At 43.5% G+C, this 20058-nt stretch overlaps 1 protein-coding gene across 1 annotated transcript; it reads left to right on the forward strand.

Annotated features, from left to right (window-relative positions):
- Positions 1-525: 525 nt before the first annotated feature.
- Zbtb14 (zinc finger and BTB domain containing 14) lies at positions 526-4567 on the forward strand. The gene is made up of 2 exons (XM_055610182.1): positions 526-655; positions 1329-4567. The coding sequence occupies exons 1-2, from the start codon at positions 590-592 to the stop codon at positions 2673-2675; spliced, it is 1413 nt and encodes a 470-aa protein (XP_055466157.1). The 5' UTR covers positions 526-589; the 3' UTR covers positions 2676-4567.
- Positions 4568-20058: the final 15491 nt, after the last annotated feature.

A 20058-nucleotide genomic window follows, 5' to 3' on the forward strand; every position in this document is an offset into this window, starting at 1 on the left:
AAATGTAAAACACATTATTTGTAGATTAATTCTTGAACACAGTGGTAGGTCTTTCACGATGGCCCTGAAATTATTTTACTTTTAAAATACTCCATTACTTACCGAGTTCTCCGAGTTGAACATAAGACCAGACCAAAATGTTCAAACTCTGAAAGTTTTTGAAGGGCAGTAAGCCACAAATGAAAATTCTATCCTGTGAAATTTTGTTTAAAATATTACTTGAGGTAGGCGGATCTCTGAGTTTGAGGCCAGCCTGGTCTACAGATCGAGTTCTAGGACAGCCAGGGTTACACAGAGAAACCCTGTCTCACAAAATAACAACAAAAAGATGATGGTGAACAAGAAAATACATTATTTGAAATAGTACATAAATTACCTTCATGTTTTGTGTACAAGGTATACATAATATATCAACTATTTTTGTATTTAGGCTTGTGCTGCCATCTCTCGTTTAACTCGTTATGTATATGCATGTATTGCAAAGTCTGGAGGGAAAAAAAATCTGAAATTTGAAAGGCTTCTGGTCCCAAGCATTTCCAAGAAAGATTTCTCCACCTGTACATGTGTTGCTGGTGAGACTTCTTACTGGATGGCTGGAAGGCTGACATCCTGTGAACATGAAGCCACTCATCACTCTTCCCAGATGTCTTTTGGGGTCAGTTTAAACCTTGATACCCTCGTCCGGGAGTGCCCAAAACTGCTGTGGAGAAACTAGAAGACAGCACAGACTATGTGGCAGCAATGCCCTGTCTATTTCTTCAATGCTGCTTTGTCTCTCCTCTCAAGAAAGTGTAGTGCCCAGCCCCAACGTTGTTTTCCAGAACCCTCCACACCTGAAGTTAGATTCCACGTTAGGGCTTGAGGCTTCTTTTTTTACCCCCCTCTGCATTGGCTGTTGCATACATGTCTGCATGTGTATGAGTGTGTGTGTGCATGCGCGGGGCCGTTCCTGTGGCCACCGGAGGTGGACAGGGTTGGGCGGTGGTTCTTTGATGGCTCTCTCCACCTGGTTAGTTGGGACAGGATCTCTCAGTTCAACCTGAAGTTCACTGCTCGGCTGGTAGAGCTAGCCGTCTTTGCTCGGGATCCGATTGCACCTTCTTGGAATTACCGCTGGCCAACCTGTGCCCACTGGAGTTTACATAGGCTGTTTATCGGTCTTTCCCTCTCCGTCTTGACAGTTTGGCAGCATGAGTTCTTAAGCCATGTTTAACACTGACTTTCTAAATGCTTTCCAGACACTCACAGGATGACTAATTTTTGTATGGGAAGTACTACATTCACAACAATTAAAGTCCTTTAAAATTATTATTTTTTTTTTTTTGCAGGAGTTTTTCATCAGTATGTCTGAAACCATAAAATATAATGACGATGATCATAAAACGCTGTTTCTGAAAACGCTCAATGAGCAGCGCCTGGAGGGAGAATTCTGTGACATCGCCATCGTGGTTGAAGATGTGAAGTTCAGAGCCCACCGGTGCGTCCTTGCTGCCTGCAGCACGTACTTTAAGAAGCTTTTCAAGAAGCTGGAAGTGGACAGCTCCTCCGTCATAGAGATAGATTTCCTGCGCTCGGACATCTTTGAGGAGGTCCTGAACTACATGTACACGGCCAAGATCTCCGTGAAAAAGGAGGATGTTAACCTGATGATGTCATCAGGTCAGATTCTCGGCATCCGGTTTTTGGATAAACTCTGTTCTCAGAAGCGTGACGTGTCCAGCCCGGATGAGAGTAACGGCCAATCCAAGAGTAAGTACTGCCTCAAATTAAACCGCCCCATCGGAGATGCCGCCGACACTCAGGACGACGACGTGGAAGAAATCGGGGATCAGGACGACAGCCCCTCGGACGACACGGTAGAAGGCACCCCCCCGAGTCAGGAGGACGGCAAGTCTCCCACGACCACCCTCCGGGTTCAGGAAGCAATTCTGAAAGAGCTGGGGAGCGAGGAAGTTCGAAAAGTGAACTGCTACGGCCAGGAAGTGGAATCCATGGAGACCCCCGAGTCCAAAGATTTGGGGTCGCAGACCCCTCAAGCCTTGACGTTTAACGATGGGATGAGCGAAGTGAAAGACGAGCAGACTCCGGGCTGGACCACGGCCGCCAGCGACATGAAGTTCGAGTATCTGCTCTACGGTCACCACCGGGAGCAGATCGCCTGCCAGGCGTGCGGTAAGACCTTTTCCGATGAGGGCAGATTGAGGAAGCACGAAAAGCTTCACACGGCAGACAGGCCGTTCGTCTGTGAGATGTGCACGAAAGGCTTCACCACGCAGGCCCACCTGAAGGAACACCTGAAAATCCACACGGGGTATAAGCCCTACAGCTGTGAGGTGTGTGGGAAGTCCTTCATCCGGGCCCCAGACCTGAAGAAGCACGAGAGGGTCCACAGCAACGAGAGACCGTTTGCGTGCCACATGTGTGACAAGGCCTTCAAACACAAGTCTCACCTCAAGGACCACGAGAGGAGGCACAGAGGGGAGAAGCCGTTTGTGTGCGGCTCCTGTACCAAGGCGTTTGCCAAGGCCTCGGATCTGAAGAGGCACGAGAACAATATGCACAGTGAGAGGAAACAGGTCACCCCCAGTGCCATCCAGAGTGAGACGGAGCAGTTGCAGGCTGCAGCTATGGCCGCCGAGGCCGAGCAGCAGCTGGAGACCATCGCCTGCAGCTGAGGCCGGGGGTCGGGAACACTTGGCCTGGGGGGTAGGAGCCGAGGTTGCATTGATTGTAGTGGGTGAAGACCTTTGACTGCTCTGTGGCCGCTTACGGTGTGTTGTGCTGACTGGACCTTAAAGGCAGTGCTTGCTCCACTTAGGGAATTTTCAGATTTCTCAAGGCAATTACGTTCCTACGTTCTGACCAAACAGTTGTGGGGGGTTTTTTGTGTGTGTGTTTTGTTTTTGATGTCTGATATTCATATTCCCGGTAAGCTCCCCTGCCCTTCTTTATGGTTTCAATTTGAAAACTCCTTTGTCCAGTTTAAAGTGAGCGGCTTCTGTTTCATGCTTAACTCCTCTTTGCTTGCCTGGTGAGTGCACTGCACAGAGTAATTGAGTAAATTCATTTCTTGATTGTCCCGGTATATATGACTTGCGGTCTAGACAGCAGTTTGAATAACCGTATACGAGAACATCATGCCGATGCCGAAAACGTTGGCATAGGCTTACCCAGAACACTGCATAAGTACAAAACCAAGTTTGGAGAAAAAAAAAAAATGGATGGTGTTAGTTTTATATTTGATTTATCAGTTTTACATATATATATCATTGTTTTCACTGTTCCTGTGGACAGATAATGGTTGCTTTGCTGAAGTGTCTCTTCATCCATCGAGAGGGCTCCCATATACACCCCAAAACGCTGCGGGTCATGTGTGCCTCAGGGTGAGTGAAAACACCGAGGTACTGGTGGCGTTGGGACCGAGTTCCTCCTCTGTCCAGTGTGGCCACACCACCTCAGGCGTCTGCAGTGGACCAGTAGTGAGAGGAGGAGAAAAGTCTCTCTCAGACAAGGTTTCCACAGATTAAAAAAAAAAAAAAAACCCTAAGATTCCCTAGGTCTTGAAATCTTGACTGATTTCAAAATTGGTTTTGTATTTAAGATCAAAATTTGGACAAGAACAGAAATGCTTCTTCAAGTATGTTTTTTGTAATTTATGGATCATCAAGCTTTGGGGCTCTCTGCAGCACTCAATATCCCATAAAGAAGATGCTTAAATAAATTTAAAATCTTTTTACGTGTGTAAATAGTAGTGTTGGTCTTATGTATTTCAAGAAAAAGGACACCTGCACTTTCTTTTTTTTTTTTTTTTTTTTCTTTTTCTTTTTGCACATTGGATTAAAGTACCTTTCATTGGCAACAAACATCAAACTGTTTTAACCCAATATTAAAAATCATCAGCCCAAATGTTTGTTTTCCAAGTATGTTTTATCACTGGTTGCAGTTTTCAATAGAAGATGACTGCCTTGTCATAGCCATAAATCAAAATTATGAACTTTGTTTCAGATCCGGTGTACGAAATGTTCTTTTAACTATTTCCTTAGGAATATATTAAAATGCCAACAGAGTTTGAATTATGTTCTGTAGGAAAGTGCTAGGTGGTTGTTTTAGGATGTGTATACTTGTAGAAAGTGCCAACTTTTAAAGTTCATGTTTGGTTCTGAAGGCTTCCCTTTTTTTAAAAAAAAAAAGTGCATTAAAGTAGTTTCATGACATGGCTTGCTATGCTAACACCTGTTATTACTATTGTGAGAAAAACTTTGTTTTCAAAATTGGTGTACATGTTATGCCCGAAATTGTCGGATGGAAAAGCTACCTTTAAATTTTTTTTTTTTTTTTTTTGGTAAAATGTTTTAGTTTTAAATTAATTTTTTCCTGAGAGCCCTTTGTCCTGTATTGAAGGCAGTCCTGTTGGTGTGTGTCTGTGCTGTCAGTAGGAGGGCCTACTGGTGATCCTAGGCTGTGGTAACCAAAGCAAACGTGAAATCAGCCGGCGTCCTGTTGATAGCTACTTCAACAAACCGTATTTTGGGCCTTTGTTTTTGTATATAAAGATGATGATACACTTCTCTTGTTCGTGATCATTTTCTTTAGGACCTTGCTATACCCATACAGATCCATGCTAACTTAGTTATGGTTTCATAGAGGTACAGACTTCACATATAAAATCAGTCCCTGTAGAAAGCCTCGTAAGCAGGTAATCTCCTTCAAACCTGGGGAAACAGCAGAATTTTTGATACTTTGTATTATGTGTTCAGCGTTTTAACTATTCTGTTCAAGAAATGTATCTGTGTTACAACCTCTACCGTTAGTGCTGGGTTTCCTTTGGAGTATGTGCTTTCTTTAGATATTTTTAGTGACAGCAGGCTAATCTGTTAGTCAGCTTTCTGTTACTGTAAAAACAGCCAAGAGAGTTGTGTGTAGGCAGCACAGGTCTGTCATCCCAGCTACCCAGGAGGCTGAGACAAGATCAAGTTCAAGGCCTGGCTGGCTAAAGAGTAAGTTCAAGACCAGGCTGAGCAAATGACTGAGGCTGGGGATATGGTGCAAAGTGCTTCCCTGTCATGCATAGAATTCAGTCTGCTATACTGAGGAATTGGGGGATAATAATGCACAAATTCAAACACATTTTTAACTACCCTGGTCCTACCCTTCACCTTAAGGTAATCACGTGGATTTTTACCTCATTGCTTACCGTGAAAATTAAACAACACGGAGCCCGGTACTCGGCTCTCTGGGAGCACCATAAATATTCTCTAGGCTTTGTTCTGTTTTCCTATTGTGCTGGTTTGTTTTAGAGGTGGTATCAGTCTGTAGCTTGGCTCACCTCAGACTCGGAGGTCTGCCTGCCTCTGCATCCATAGTGTTGGGACAATAGGCATGTGCCAACAAATCCCACCAAGTCAAGGGTGTTCTCAGTGGACACAGAAAACATTCTTTCTAATACCTGTCAGTTCTGTAATCACTGCCTCTAGACTGTAGGCTGATAACCTCAGTTAAGCCCTCATAACTGAAAATCTTGGCATTTATAAGGTACCCATTCACAGCTTTGTTCTAACAGATGTATTCGCCCTAGAATTTTCTTTGGTTTCATAATCAGCCATCATTTGCCCATTTTTAAGTAGGTCATTGGCATGTCCTCAAGTGTACACCCCAGATTTGGCTGGCTTCCAAACCTAGTTAGGAAACATGACAGCATAGCCAGAATTGCAATTTTGAAATCCTCGATTTAGAAAATACTTTTATATTCAGTTTTTCCAACCTATTCATCTTACAGGAACGCACTTTGTGTGGAGTAGGATTAGTGTCCATTAACTGTACTGGTTGAATGGCTGGCATTTATAGTGCCAGGTATTGAACTAGGTGCCTGGATGCTGAAATGAGCCTGATCCTGTTTCTACTGTCCGAGAGTGGATGCCTCCTCACCTTTCCAAACTTCAGAAAATACTGCAGACTTGAAAATAGTGTGGTCATTCACCACGGTTGAATTTGGTCAGCTTCTGTTACTGCGGCAGCTCCAGGCACACATACAAGATGGAAGCATGTATTTGGGCTGGTAGTTTTACAGGTTCTGCCTGTGGTCGCTTATCTCTATTACTTCAGGCCTGTTGGAGCACAGTCAATCCTGAGGACGTGAACTGATGACCTCACAACGGCCATTAAGTATGACTCGGGCCCTGGGGTTCCAATATTCTCTCCTAGGAGAGCCTCCAGAGGCATACCAGCTGTCTGCCAGCCTCGCCTCCTAAAGCTTCAGCCATCCCCCAGAGCCTTTTTGGTGACCAGTGCTTTAACTTGTGAACTTTTAGGGGACAAACATCCCACCTCTCTGAAAAGTGCCTGCTTTGAAAAGTAATTAGGCTCAGGCAGGGCCCCATGGTAGAAGCCATGCAGCTTTATAAAAACAAGGGGGGGGGTTCAAATATATTACAAATGCACACACACACTCGCTGTCTTTTGCCTTGTGAGGCCTTGTGATTTTTCTCAGCGAGAAACCTCAGCTTTGGACCTCCAGAATCACGAGCCAAAATAAACCAGTTTCCCTTAGAATTCATTTGTTTGGTGGTATTGTGTTTTTGGCAACAGAAAACATTCTATGCGTGGGAGAGATCATAATTTTATTATTATTTTCCGTCAGTCAGTAAAAGGGTGGAGGACCCAGAGCCTCATCTACTACCTTTTTCGCTTGCCACACAAGCCACCAGCAACAGCCTCCAGCATCCTGTATCTTTCCCTTTGCCCTGAAGGAACTTGAGTCTTTAGGGTTATATCAGTCATTCCCACTGCAAGTCTACTGCAGCTATTTTGTTTATACTTTGGGAACTTTTTAATGAAACTACTTGAAAATTCCCTGCCTCCAAACTCCAAACGGCGGGAAAGGTGATCATAAAATCCAGGAGAGGAGCAGGGCAGGGTGGCGCATGTCTGTAATCCCAACACCTCAGGGAGGCAGAGCCAGGCGCATTGCTGTGAGTTCGAGGCCAGCCTGGTCTACAAAGTGAGTCCAGGAGAGCCAAGACTACACAGAGAAACTCTGTCTCGAAAAAACAAAACGAAAGAAGAAAGGAAGGAAGGAAGAAAAGAAAAGAAAGAAAAAAGGAAAGGAAAGGAACCCTGAGTCCGCTCTGAGCAGGTGGTTGTCCCTCATACTCTGAAATGAAAACTGATAATTCCACAAACTACCAAGATGGTTCAAATGTCCTTGCTTGATGTAATCCAGCGTCTAACCCCGGGCTTCCTGAGCCTGGAAGGATTCAGCGTTAGACACCGAAGCACGATCCCAGCCATCCACTCCAAAGCTATGTTAACTCTACTCCCTGGCAGCCAACAAGGAGGGAAACAGGCAGCTTGTGAGCACCTGTGAGGACGACATGGCTCTGGCCTTACTCAGTGGCTTCTCACCGCTTCCATGTCTGGCCTGAATCTATAAAGCCACCACTTTTGATAGCCATAAAAATATTTTCACTTTCGCTTTTGCCCACCTGTTTCTCTTACCCCTCTGCACAAGCAGCAATTGTATCTGTTGTAAGAGTTCACCGTTTGCCCCCGCCCCCTTGCCTTCTGGGAGCTTAATATTAAGGTACAACATTTTGCAGAACAATAACAGGTTTTGCGGGTTTTATAAATACACATGCTATATTGAAAATATGTCGACCTCGCTATGTGCCGCTGTCCCTCAACCACTCCTCTACCAAATAAACAAAGAAAAAAAAATCTGGTTCTTTTTGCCCTCCCAAGACAGGGTTTCTCTGTGTAGCCCCAGCTGTCCTGGACTTGCTTTGTAGATCAGGCTGGCCTCGAACTCACAACAGTCTGCCTGCCTCTGCCTCCCTGAGTGATGTGATTAAAGGCATGTGCTACCAGGCTAGGCTTAGTTTGAGGGGTTTTGTTTGTTTGTTGTTATTGTTTTGTTTTGGTTTGTTTAGTTTTTGTTTTGGGTTTTTTTTTTTTTTGTACATTATTGTAGTTCAAATCCTAGTATGTCAAAATAAAAGATTGGGGCTCAGTTTTACTTTGCTGTTTCCAGGTTGAGCTGCACGCTTGTACTGTAGAAGAGTGAAGAAAACTGATGGAGAGACTTACACTGTTTACCAGGAAACCGGAGACCATCTCCCTGGATTGGATAGAGAATTATTGAACTTCAGCTATTTTAGTTGCTAAGTTTCATCTCTATCGCTCTAAGAACAAGTGAACTTTAGCCCTGGTTTTCTTCCTGTAGAGAGCCTTCCCGTTCCCCTGCCCCCACCTCTCTTACACGTGGACATTCACATTTCTCTTGAGTTCAGGGTTGTGGGACACATGTATGTTAAAGATTTCTACAAGGCTGAGCAGTTGATCCGAACCCCGTGATTGCGCTCCAGTGTTTGGACTATCTTTGGCCCCCTGAGTAGCTGTTTGTTGGCCGTCCGCTTGTCTGGTTTCTGTGCCTATCACAGGAATCCTTCGGGGTGTGTCAGCGGATCACCAGCCCCCACCAGCTCAGGGCTAAGACTGTCACCAGCTCCCACCTGAAACCCCAGCAGAGGTCTCCTGCTGTGCTGAAACCCTCATAGCTGCTAATGTGTCCACCAGAGCATTTGCAAAGTTCTCTTCAGGTCTATAACTAGGAAATCTCCAGAGACTTGTTACCGTTGTAATATAGTGTTTAGTGTAATTTTCGTCCGTATCCTCAAGATCTGATCATTCATATTTGGCTCCAGAATAAACTCTCCGTCCCTTAGGCTAGAGCTAAAACATGGACACCTCTGTATTGTGATTTTATTCAGTCAGAACCCACTGCTCACGGTTGTCATGTAAGTGCTATTTCAGCTGAGATGTTTAGCATTACAGGGTACACCTAAGACTCCGGTTTCAGGCATGCACTTTAACTATTTCCTGCAGCTTTTGAGGACCTACGTTTCAATCATTCCCCTCTGCACTGTTCTAGAACTCCATTCTTGGGCTCCCATTTGTGGCTCCTAGTCTTCCTCCGCTGTGTGGACAGCACCCATCCTCCAACAGGGGATCAGTGGCCTAGTAGGCTGGTGTTATTGCCAGTCTGCTTCAACCTTCACACCTATTTGATGGTAGCTGGCTTCTAAACTGGAAGGAAAAAAAAATGTCTGCCAGGGTGTGAATAATCCCATGCCTTTACACAAGAGGGTTCATGAACAGTTTTAATGGTACTGCTTAAAATAAGCAGACAGTTAAAGTGTCTTTGTGTCCCTGGGGGTTGGGGGTGGGGCATGGGACTATTCACACCCTGGCAGACTTTTTTGTAGCTCCAGATTAAGTGACTTCAGGCCCACTACGGAGTGCCAGAGTGGACAGCATCCTTTGCAGCTGATGCCATTAGCTGTAGGACATTTGGTGGTTACAGATGTAATTACAGACAAGTTGGGTATTTTCTCCGAAAACGTATGTCTGTTTTCAGTATGAAGTCCCGAATCGATTAGACATTGGTGCTATGGGACCCAAGTGTGATGGAACAGACTGTACTCTCAGCCCAGAGGCTGAGTCAGGAAAACCTGGCCTGAGCCCGCGCTCTGGCCGATAGCGAAACACTCTCTGGAAAAACAAAACAAACAAAAATTATGATCTGTCTTCAAAGTTCAAAAATAGCCCAAGAAGTCTGAAACCATTTGAATTTCTGATATTTGCATTCTGTGTATTTTCCTTTCTTTAAAGCTCCAAGAAATCCAGATACCATGACGGGTGCCCTTAACCTTAGCCCTGTGAGTTCCAAGAAACCCTTATCTACGCAAGAGTTCCAAGCCATCCAGGGCTACAAAATAAGACCCCATCAAAAGAAATAGAACGTAATAACAAGCTGGAAGAAAACAGGCAGTGGAGAATGGGCTTGTACTCTCATCCACTGGTAAAGCTGAGCCCAGAGGATCTTTTGAGTCCTGGAGTCCAAAAGTTTGGGGTTCACCTGAGAACTAGACACTGTCTCTTAATTAACTAACTAATTATTTAACCAAGTAAACCACAAAGTCGGAAAACATTTTAAAAATTTGACTATGTTACTTGGAGTATATTTAAAACTACTGGGACCTTTCGGGCTTGAAAGGAATGTCCTTAAGATCTGAAAGGTTTTCTTGTGTTACTTCATTTGTGATTTCGACATATTTGTATTCTTTCTCCAGCTCTTTTAAATGTATCCTTTAACTTCTTTTTTTTGTCATTCCTCAGTTTCTGTTTGCTTTCCTGATTTCACTTTTAAGAGGTACCTTTACTTTTGCGTTTTCAACAATGTTGATATTAATTTTTTTCTTAAATATTAAAACTTTTTAAAGCTATCAGAATAGGGTATTACTACTATGCTATTCTGATAGCTGTTTTTCAGGTTTCCTCAGGCTTTCTAAGTGTACTCATTGGAGTTCTTACATTCCTCAGATATTTGTTTAGCTATTCATTTGTTTATTATTTATGTGTGCGGCCATGCATGTGTTATTGTGTGCATGGAGACCAGAGAACAACTGTGGGAATCCATCTTCTCCTACTCCTAAATGGGTACAGGGAATCCAGCTCAGGTTATCAGGCTTGGCAATGATCAAATTTACCCACTGAGCCATCTTTCTGGCCTTCACCATTTATTTTTGTTACTTGTTTAGCTTTGGAAGTTGGATGGCCACAACTTAATTTCAGTGGTGGTTTGAATAAGAATGGCCCCCATAGTCTCATACATTTGAAAGCTTGGTCTCCAGTTGGTAGAACTGTTTGGGAAGGATTGGGAGGTGTGGCCTTGTTGGGAGGAGCTGTGTCACTGGACGGGGAGGGGTTGAGGATTAAAAAGCCCAGGCCATTGACAGTTAGCTTTCTCTTTGCTTGTGAATTAGCTATCAGTGAGCTATCAGGTGCTGCTTCTGCACGATGCTTGCCTGCTCTCTGCCACGTCCCCTGCCGTGACAGTCATGGACCTTCCCCCCCCCCAATAAATGTTTTTTGTAAGTTGCCTTGGTGATGGTGTTTTGTCACAGCAAAAGAAAAGTAACTAAGTCATCTATCCGTATTTTAAAATACCTCCTTCCTGCACCAATGTCATAGGACCCTGACCTAATTTATGTTTGCAAAGTTTTGTTTTACTTTCCTACATACTTACGATTATTTGTTATTTTTGTGTATGTGTGTGTGTGTGTGTGTGTTTGTGTGAGCGCATACACACAGAAATGTGAAGACCAGAGGATGATACTTCAGCTGTTATTTCTTGGCTGCTGTTCCCCTTGGGTGTTTTATAATATTTTAATACAAGAAGCATTGTCAAAGAAAGGATGAAAGAGAAAGGCTGTGATATGAACTATGAAGGGATGGTAGAAAATAATGTAAAAGTAACATGTCTGCATCTCTAACCCACACATGCATGTCAATGTCCCACTATTACCTTTTCCTCTCAGTCAAATGAACATCAACATGAAACAAATGATCAGGATTCTAAGTTCGAAACACTAAGGAGAAAATAGTCTACAGGGTTGGTAAGACTTGGACCATTTTCTCAAGAATTAAGTCTAGAGAGGGAGACAAGATATATGTCTACTCACTCAGCTAGAAAGATAGACACCCCAGGAGGGAAGAAGCAGAGGTGAGTGTCCTGGGAACCAGAACCTGGTCTGTGGTGGATGCTGTTTGTTTTTGGTGCTGAAGAGAACCGATGCTTGCTGAACAGTCTCTCCTCCCCTGAGATGCAAATTGAGCCTAAGTGATTCAGCACTTTCACACTAAAAATCTGTGATTTGAACCCCTAAAAGAACTTGTTTTGAACTTGTATCTTATATTACTCAGGGCCCTCTAGAGAAACAGACCTGATAGCATGAATCTGTATCTGTATCTGTATGAGCAGGATTTATCAGATTATGATCTGACTAGTCCAACAATGGCTGTCTCCGATGGAGAGTCCAAGGACAGTAGTTGAATCCACAAGGCTTGGTGTCTCAGCTGGTCTTTAGCATGCACCAGAACCCTGAAGGGGGAGGCACCAATGGCGGAGAGAGGAACGCACTTGCCAGCCAGAGTGAGGGTGAGCAGGCGATGTGCAGCCTCCTTCCACATCTTTGTTTGTTTGGTTGGTTGGTTGGTTGTTGGGTTTTGGTTGTTTGGTTTCTCTGTGTAGCCTTGGCTGTCCTGGAACTCACTTTGTAGACCAGGCTGGCCTCAAACTCAAAGAAATCTGCCTGCCTCTGCTGAGTGCTGGAATTAAAGGCCTGCACCACCATACCCAGCTTTATGTTTATTTTCTTTAAGTACCAAAGCTATACATTTTCTTAGAGGCTGAGGTTAAATTAAAAAATTTAATAGGGCGTTAGTAGTTCATTACAATGCTGATTTTCAGATTCTTGCCATCATGTTGCTGTAATAGATTTTTCTTAGAATACCACATATTTGTCCAATGCAAAAATTATTCAAGTGACATGAGAGAGCTCACCCTCCTCGTGATCGCCAGGAAGGGAATGGATAAGTGTTCTGCTGACTAACCAGACCCAGCCATGTTTTCACTTGGAAACTAACCAGCATGACCAAAGAAAGTAAACTAAAGAGTGGGGCTGATCTGGGTCTGTGGAGCATCCCAGGGAGACTACGAATGAAGAGGTTTGCCACTGGCCATATCTCAGTTGCAGGCAGAGTGAGGATGGCCAGCTTCTTCGTGGAACACTGTAGAACATTCTGCTCGAGGAGTTTGAGGAAATAGAAGTTAAGACAGTTACTAACTGATTAACCCTTGATACATTAAGGGAAAACCAGGGCTGGAACAGTACCTGAAGCTGTAAAAGCAGATGCTTATCTAAGCCTCCTGCAGTGGTAGATAAGAGACCTTATTACAGAAATGAATTCAGCTTCAACACTGCACAGGGCAGTGGGAGTGCAATGAAGGACCAGGAAATAGGGCAGAGACAGAACATACTAAGAACAAACATCTGGTCCAATGGACCAGTGTCCATGTGATGAGAATTACTCCAGGAATTTGCAAAGCAGGAGGAGGAAAAGCCTCCTGATGGAACACCAGAGGGGAAGCTATCTCCCAGAAAAAAAAATTACCCTCACAGTTCTGATACTGCATATCACAACTAAATCTGCAGGCATAAATTTCCAGCTCTTGCTTCATATCTTACATAAGTTGTAAAATGTCTTCAGTCTCAGGAAGAGATTCAGAATTTATCTCCCAGGTCTGGCCAATAATGTAAACAGATTGATGTTTAAAAAACAACTGCTGCTCCCCATTTTGTTGTTGTTGTTTTTCAGTAGAGCAGCAAGCAAGGAATTTTGTCTACACTGAACAAGTAGGTTCTTGCTGTAGTCAGGACATGGACATGGACATGGGGTTTGTGAGGCTGAAGATTAGATACCGTGCTACGGGATTCTTGAGAAACAGGTTTAGTAAGATTCTTTACAAGGAAGCGCACAGAACCTAGGGGAAAGTTTAAGGGTCGGGAGACTGACCTAAGTGTGGTCAGACTGATGTGGAAAAAACTCAAAGTAATAGAAGTGATGTTCTAAAAGATTTATTAATAGATTTGCTTCTATTAGTAAATCACAGAGAGTAGAATTTAGCTAAGGGAGCACTGCCTCAAAAATACCCCAAAGATAGGCCTGTTAGAGACAGTTACAGTGCTAGTATGGAAATGTTTGCTCACCAGGACTGACCTGTCATTTGGCCCAGCCCCAAAGAACATGCCCCTGACATGCTCAAGGGGGCAGCACAGGGTCACAACAAATGTTAGTTGGTAAGCCTGTCAGATGGGCAAGATAGCTCTGGGTAATAGCTATTCAAAAAGAACAAAATTGGTGTACTTAAGAAATATTAAAATGTCTTTACTGTGTGAATCTCCCGTCTGTCCAGGTGGCCAGAGTTGCAGTTTCTTGTCTCTGTTTAAATGGTTTGAAGTGTAACACGGGGGCTAGGATCTAAAAGAGATGTAGAGATGTCTGGGTATGCAAAGCACAGAGGCCTAAGGTGTTTTGTGTGTTAACTTATCACAAGCTCGAGTCATCGGAGAGGAAGGAGATCCAGCTGTAAGGCGTTTTCTCAATTAGTGATCAGTAGGGGAGGGCCCAGCCCACTATGGGTGGTCCCATTCCTGCGTTGGTGGTCCTGAGTTATATTAAACAACAAAACAAAACAAAAGCAACAGAGCAAGCCAGGGGAGCCAGCCCGTAAGCAGCACCCCTCCAAGCTTTCTGCATCAGCCCCTGTCTCCAGGTTCCTGCTCTGTTTGAGTCCTGTCCTGACTTCCTTTGGTGATGAACAGTGACATGGACTTGCAAGCTAAATAAACCCTTTCCTCTCTAAATTGTTTTTTGGCATGGTGTTTCATTGCAGCAATAGAAACCATAACTAAGATGGGGTATATAAGTTACTGAAAATTTCTGTTCCTGGCCAGCTCTTCCTTGGGCGTTAGCCCCAGCCAGACGAGCACTTGCCAGACAAGCCTTTCCTTCAGTCTGAGTGAGCAGAGTGGTGTCTCACTGGGAAGGCACATTATTTCTGAAAACAAAGTAATAAACCCTAGTCAAATGGAAGTAGAAAGTCTTTGTGGAATTGCCTGAGTCTGACTATTCGTTCTGAGGTCGGCCAGATTAGGTTATTGATCTGCAAGGGAGAGGGAATGACAGTGTGGCCTTCTGGCCTTAGAGAAATATCCCATAATGTCCACAGTGAGCACGCATCAGGTGAGCAGGCCTATGTCAAGTGTTCAAATGCAGCAAAACAAAAAACAAACAGAAAATAAGCAAAACGTCTTATACTACATTTAGGCACCACACTGTAATCTGAAATGGGCTTTTGGAGGAATTTTACAAATCAGCTATCTGAAATCTTATTTGGTAGAAAGCAAAGTCCTGGAGCTGGAGAGATGGCTCAGTGGCTAAGAGCACTGTCTGTTCTTCCAGAGATCCTGAGTTCCAGTTCCAGAAATCACATGGTGGCTCACAACCAACCATCTATACTAGGAGCTGTTGTCCTCTTCTGGCACACAGGTGTGAATGCAGATAGAGCAACCATACACATCAAATAAAATAAATTCAAACAAGCAAGCAAACAACCTTGAAGCTGGGAATGGTGGAGCATGCCTGTAATCCCAGCATTTAGGAAGGCAGAGGCAATGGCTCTGAGTTCAAGGCCAACCTTATCTACAAAATGAGTCCAGGACAGCCAAAGCTACACAGAGAAACCTTGTCTCAACCCCTTTTCCCCCACCAAAAAAACACAGTCAAACATTGAGTGATGTGTAAATAGTCTTGTGGAGAAGTAGGAGGAAAGAGAAAGGGACCTGGAAGTGACAGGAGCTCCACAAGAACACCAACAGAGCCAACTAACCAGGACCCCGAGGGGCTTGCTGAGACTGAAGCATCAACCAAGGACTAAGCATGAACTGGACATAGGCTCCCTACTAAGACATAGCAGATGGGCATCTTAGGCTTTATGTGGAAGCTTAGGCTTCCAGTAAGGGAAGTGGGGACTGCATTGGACATAGACTCGCTTGCTAGCTTTTAGATCACTTTCTCCTGGCAGGCCACAGGGGAAGAGGACATGCTCAGTCTTGATGCAACTTGATGAGCTGAGGTGGATGGGAAAGAGAGCTCTGAGGAAAAGGGGATGGAAGAGGAAGGGAGGGTGGGGCTAGTAGGAGAGGAGGAATGGGGCTACAATGAGGATGTAAAGTGAATTAAAAAAAAAAAAAAGCAAAGTCCTCACAGAATTCACACCCCTGTATAGTCACTGTAAGAACACAATCTGGCTTTTCTTGCCTTCATTTTAGTGGGTTTTGCATCTTAGCTGTTGTCATAATTTTATTTCTCTGAGTACAAGTTTTATTGAACTCACTGAGAATCATTAAATTATATACAAAATTAATCTAATATCAATTTATCCTTCAAAATTCCTGAAATTGCCAAAGAACTTGAGGTGGGATTTTGCACGAAGAAGAACTTCATCAGCAATGTAACTCCCTACCCTGGTCAGTGGGAGGAGGGGTACACATAAAATTAGGACCAAAATTCTTCAAAAGTATTCTTCTAGTTTGGAAGGTAAAACAGACATTGTATTGGAAACTAAAGTACTTTTGTACTCAATTAAAGGAAATGGATTTTTTTTAAAATCCATTGAATTTTTTTTAGATGTCCCAAAAATTATTTTACAGGATGGCTCAATGTTTAAGGACACTGATTGATCTTCCAAGGGACATGAGTTTGGCTCCTATCAGCCACATCAGGTGGCTCACAACAGCCTCCAACTCTTGCTCTAGGAGCCAATGCCCTCTTCTGGTCTCCAAGGGGATCTGAGTTCACACATGGCACACACTCATACAGACACACACACATAAAAAATAAAAATATAAAATGTTATTTTACTAGTATACATTCATTGTAGGGAGTGATGGGTTTTAGTGAAATGTTTTTAATTGGGTATAGTACAGACTTTGAGCACTCACACCTCTATGCACCCACAAAATAAAATTGCCAGCTCCAGTTAAATGTTTTCCTGCATAAGAGTTGCTGTAGTCATGGCGCCTATTTGAAGCAGTAGGAAGCTTAACTCAAAACAGGCAACCTGTTTTGAGACAGTTTCACTATGTAGCTATGGAGCTGTGTAGCTATGGAGCTGTGCTCAGATTCCTGATCGTCATTCTTCCATCTTCCAAATGCTAGGATGCAATCACAATGGAAGCACAGCCTTTATTGCTTTTAAATGCTTAGTGCGATTATCTTTCCCAAACATGAATGATTGTATCTTCCTTTAAAAAAATCATGTCTAACAAGTAAATTAGGTAATGGATGTGAGTGTATGTGCTAGGGGAGTGTGTGGCACGGGGCTTGTGTAGAGGTTTGAGGAGACTTGCAGGAGTGGGTGCCCCAGAGGGATCACAGACCTCAACTTAAGGCCAGAATTTGAGTGAAAGGAGAGTGGTGAATAGACTTTAAACTAATTGGTACAGAAAAAGATTTTCTGAACAGGACACCAATCACACAAGCACTAAGAGAAACACTTATAAATGGGGCCTCATGAACCTGAAAACCTTCATTTGGGCAAAGTAGCAGCATGCAGAATGAGAAAATATCTTTACAGTTATACATCTGATAGAAGGTTACTGTTTTAGGTGGTAAAAACTGGACACCAAGAAAACAAACTAAATAGTTTTCAAAAGATGAAAGGCAAATGGATGAGAACAGCTTTAAAATGTTAAACATCCATAGTCATCGGGGAAATGTGAATCAGAACTACTGTGGGATTTCATGTTCCCATGTTCCACCAGAATGGCCAAGATCAGTACAACAAATGGCAGCAGCTGCTGGTGAGGATGTGGAGCGAAGGGAAACACTCCTACATTGCCAGTGCAACTTGTACAGCTGCTGTGGAGATCAGCATGGAGGCTCCTAAAGATGTTAGAAACGTTTCTACTCAAGGTCTGGCTGCACCACGCTTGGGCGCACACCCAAAGGACTCTGCACCCCATCACAGACACACACGCTCATCCGTGTTCACTGCTCCTCTGTTCATAACAGCCAGAAATTGGAGACAGCCTAGATACTACTGACTAGTGCTCATAGTATTCTGTACACTATCAGAGGGGAAAGGTAAATGAAATCTCAGCATTAAATCCTGATATCTACAGTTATGACCTGCCTGCTTGATACGCTGGCTAATAGTGGTGCAGACATTGAGGAAGTAACCAACCATGATCTGACGGATGTAAGGCCCACACCACGAGATGGACTTGCAGCTTAGCTTGGGTGGCTAAGAACCTGAGACTAGATAGGCTATGGGCCTCAGGTAAAATCAGATACAACTTTTCTGCTAAAGGAACACATCAATGAAATTACTGCAAACAACATTCTTCGGTTCCCATAGATCAGTGTCTCCCTCAGCTGTCATCAGAGAAGCTTCGTCTTCCAGAATATGTGAACAAACACAGACAAATACTGGACAATGGACAGAGAATGAGAAACTTGGAACATTTAGTCCTAAATGTGAGATGTCTTCATCTAAGGCCCTGTCCCTGGGGGCTTATTTAGGCAGCTATACAGAAGAAGGAGGCAGAAGGATTGTAAGAGTCCGAGGAGGTGGATGACACCAAGGAAACAGAATCTTCCAGGAGTTATAGACAGTTGTGAGCTGCTATGTGGGTGCTGGGAGTTGAACCCAGGTCCCCTGAAAGAGTAGTCAGCACTCTTAACTGCCGAGCCATCTTGCCAGGCCCTATTTTGGGATTTCTTAAACAATATTGAACCTTGAGATACAAATAATTTACTTCAAAGCAGTTTTTTTGTTTGTTTGTTTGTTTGTTTGTTTTTGCTTTTTTAAGGTTTAGGCCTTTCTGGCAGAGAACAGCACAGCCTTGACTCCATGGTGAACATGGCCCTTCTGAGGTAGCAGTCTTCTGTCAGTTCTCCTTGAAGAAAAACACTATCTCCGAAGCTCTGAGTCGTGGGGCTGCTCTGCAGGCTCCTTTTGCCTCCAGCTTCTTCTCCATATGTGTCAGCATGCAGCTGATGTCTGGCATCCCTGGTTTCTTTTCCACGTGTGTGTTAGGATCAGCGGATCTCAGGCATCCCTCGACATTTCAGGTCTTGTCTGCAAAGCTCTAACATCCCTGGGTCTTTTGTCCACAATTTTTGGCTTTTTTTTTTTTTTGCCAAGAGCCTTGACTTCTACATATTCTTAACCTAGGGGATAACCTACCTTTGCTTGGGATCTCTACCTGCAAGCTAGGCAACTGTGGGGCTCCTTTTGTGCCTTGCTTCTCACGGATCACTGTTTCATGCAGTTTCCCAGTTTTGGTTTGTCTGATAATTTTCCAAGGCTGTAGGTTAGGGGAGAGAAGTTTCATTTGCTTAGATGAAATGCTGCGGTCGCCACATTTTATGGAGGGCGCATGTACTCAGCATGACTTAGAACTGATGATGCTGGCCAGATTCCGTCACTGTGGATGGAGTCTGGTCCACTTTTGCAAACTGTGTCATCTGGAAGCACGTGACCATACCCCACCCACACTCATGAGCTCTGCTCCCTCCACAGTGGAGAGTCTGTAGAAACTATTTAACATTCTTTAAGATGAGAGATGTCACTTCTCCCTTTTCATTTACTTATTCAGTCATTTATTAGTGTGGGTATAGAATGTGGGGTTTTTTTTTTTCTGTGACCTATGACCCAGCCCTGTACTTGTCTTGTCACTCAGCCTGTTCCAGGTTTCTGTGCATGGCACTCTGACCCATATGACTCCCTTCCCTGCCCCACCTCCTGCCATGCCTCTCTTCTTTTTAGTTCTGAGCTCAGCTTGTGTAGTTTTGGCTCCATCTTCAAAATAATCTATCTCCAGAAGGGGCCCAGACTTTTTTTTAATTGGAGAACAGTATTGGATACCAAAACCTTGGTGGTCCATCAGCGCTTTAAAAGCAATTTATGGAGTTATGAGAACATTAATCAAATTTTATAAAAATTTCCTGTTTAATATTCAACACTGAGTTACATTAAACTACTTAAAATAGAAATTTGGAAAGAAATATTTAAAGGACCAAGACTAGAGAAATGAGGATGATAAAACTGACTTAATCAAAACTTAATTCAACAATAGATAGCTTCCTCAACATCTGGTAATCAAGTTTCTTCAGCTGTATTTTTTGGATATGAACAATGTCCATTTCGAGCATTAAGTGATTATAATTTAAAAAGAGAAAAATGTTTGAAATTTGTAGTTATATCAAATGAATACAAAATTGCATATCAAGTAAAGAATAATTAATTTGGATGCAAAATGTAACTTCTTATTAATCACTAATACACAATTCTTATGTCATTTCTTGTCTGTGTTCAGGCTACTTTATCTAAGAGTAACTCCTCAAGCAGAGCTCATTCTAACCTGAGTGTGCGAATTCCACAAAGAAAACATGAACGAACACACAAGGGAAGCAAAGCCGAGGAAGCATGATGCCCAGAGGCTGGCACAGCTTGTGTGCTATGTGCTCAAGGGTGTCAACTCCCTCAGTCAAGTATCCTTGACGCCTAGAATTATGCCGAGTAACTGCAAACCACCCTTCGTCTGAGGCGCCTGCCGCTCTCAGTCCTCACTACAGTTGTCCTGTGACTTT

The sequence above is a fragment of the Psammomys obesus genome, unplaced genomic scaffold (genome assembly GCF_907164565.1).
Source record: "Psammomys obesus unplaced genomic scaffold, mPsaObe1.curated_primary_1811, whole genome shotgun sequence".
Lineage (NCBI taxonomy): Eukaryota > Metazoa > Chordata > Mammalia > Rodentia > Muridae > Psammomys > Psammomys obesus.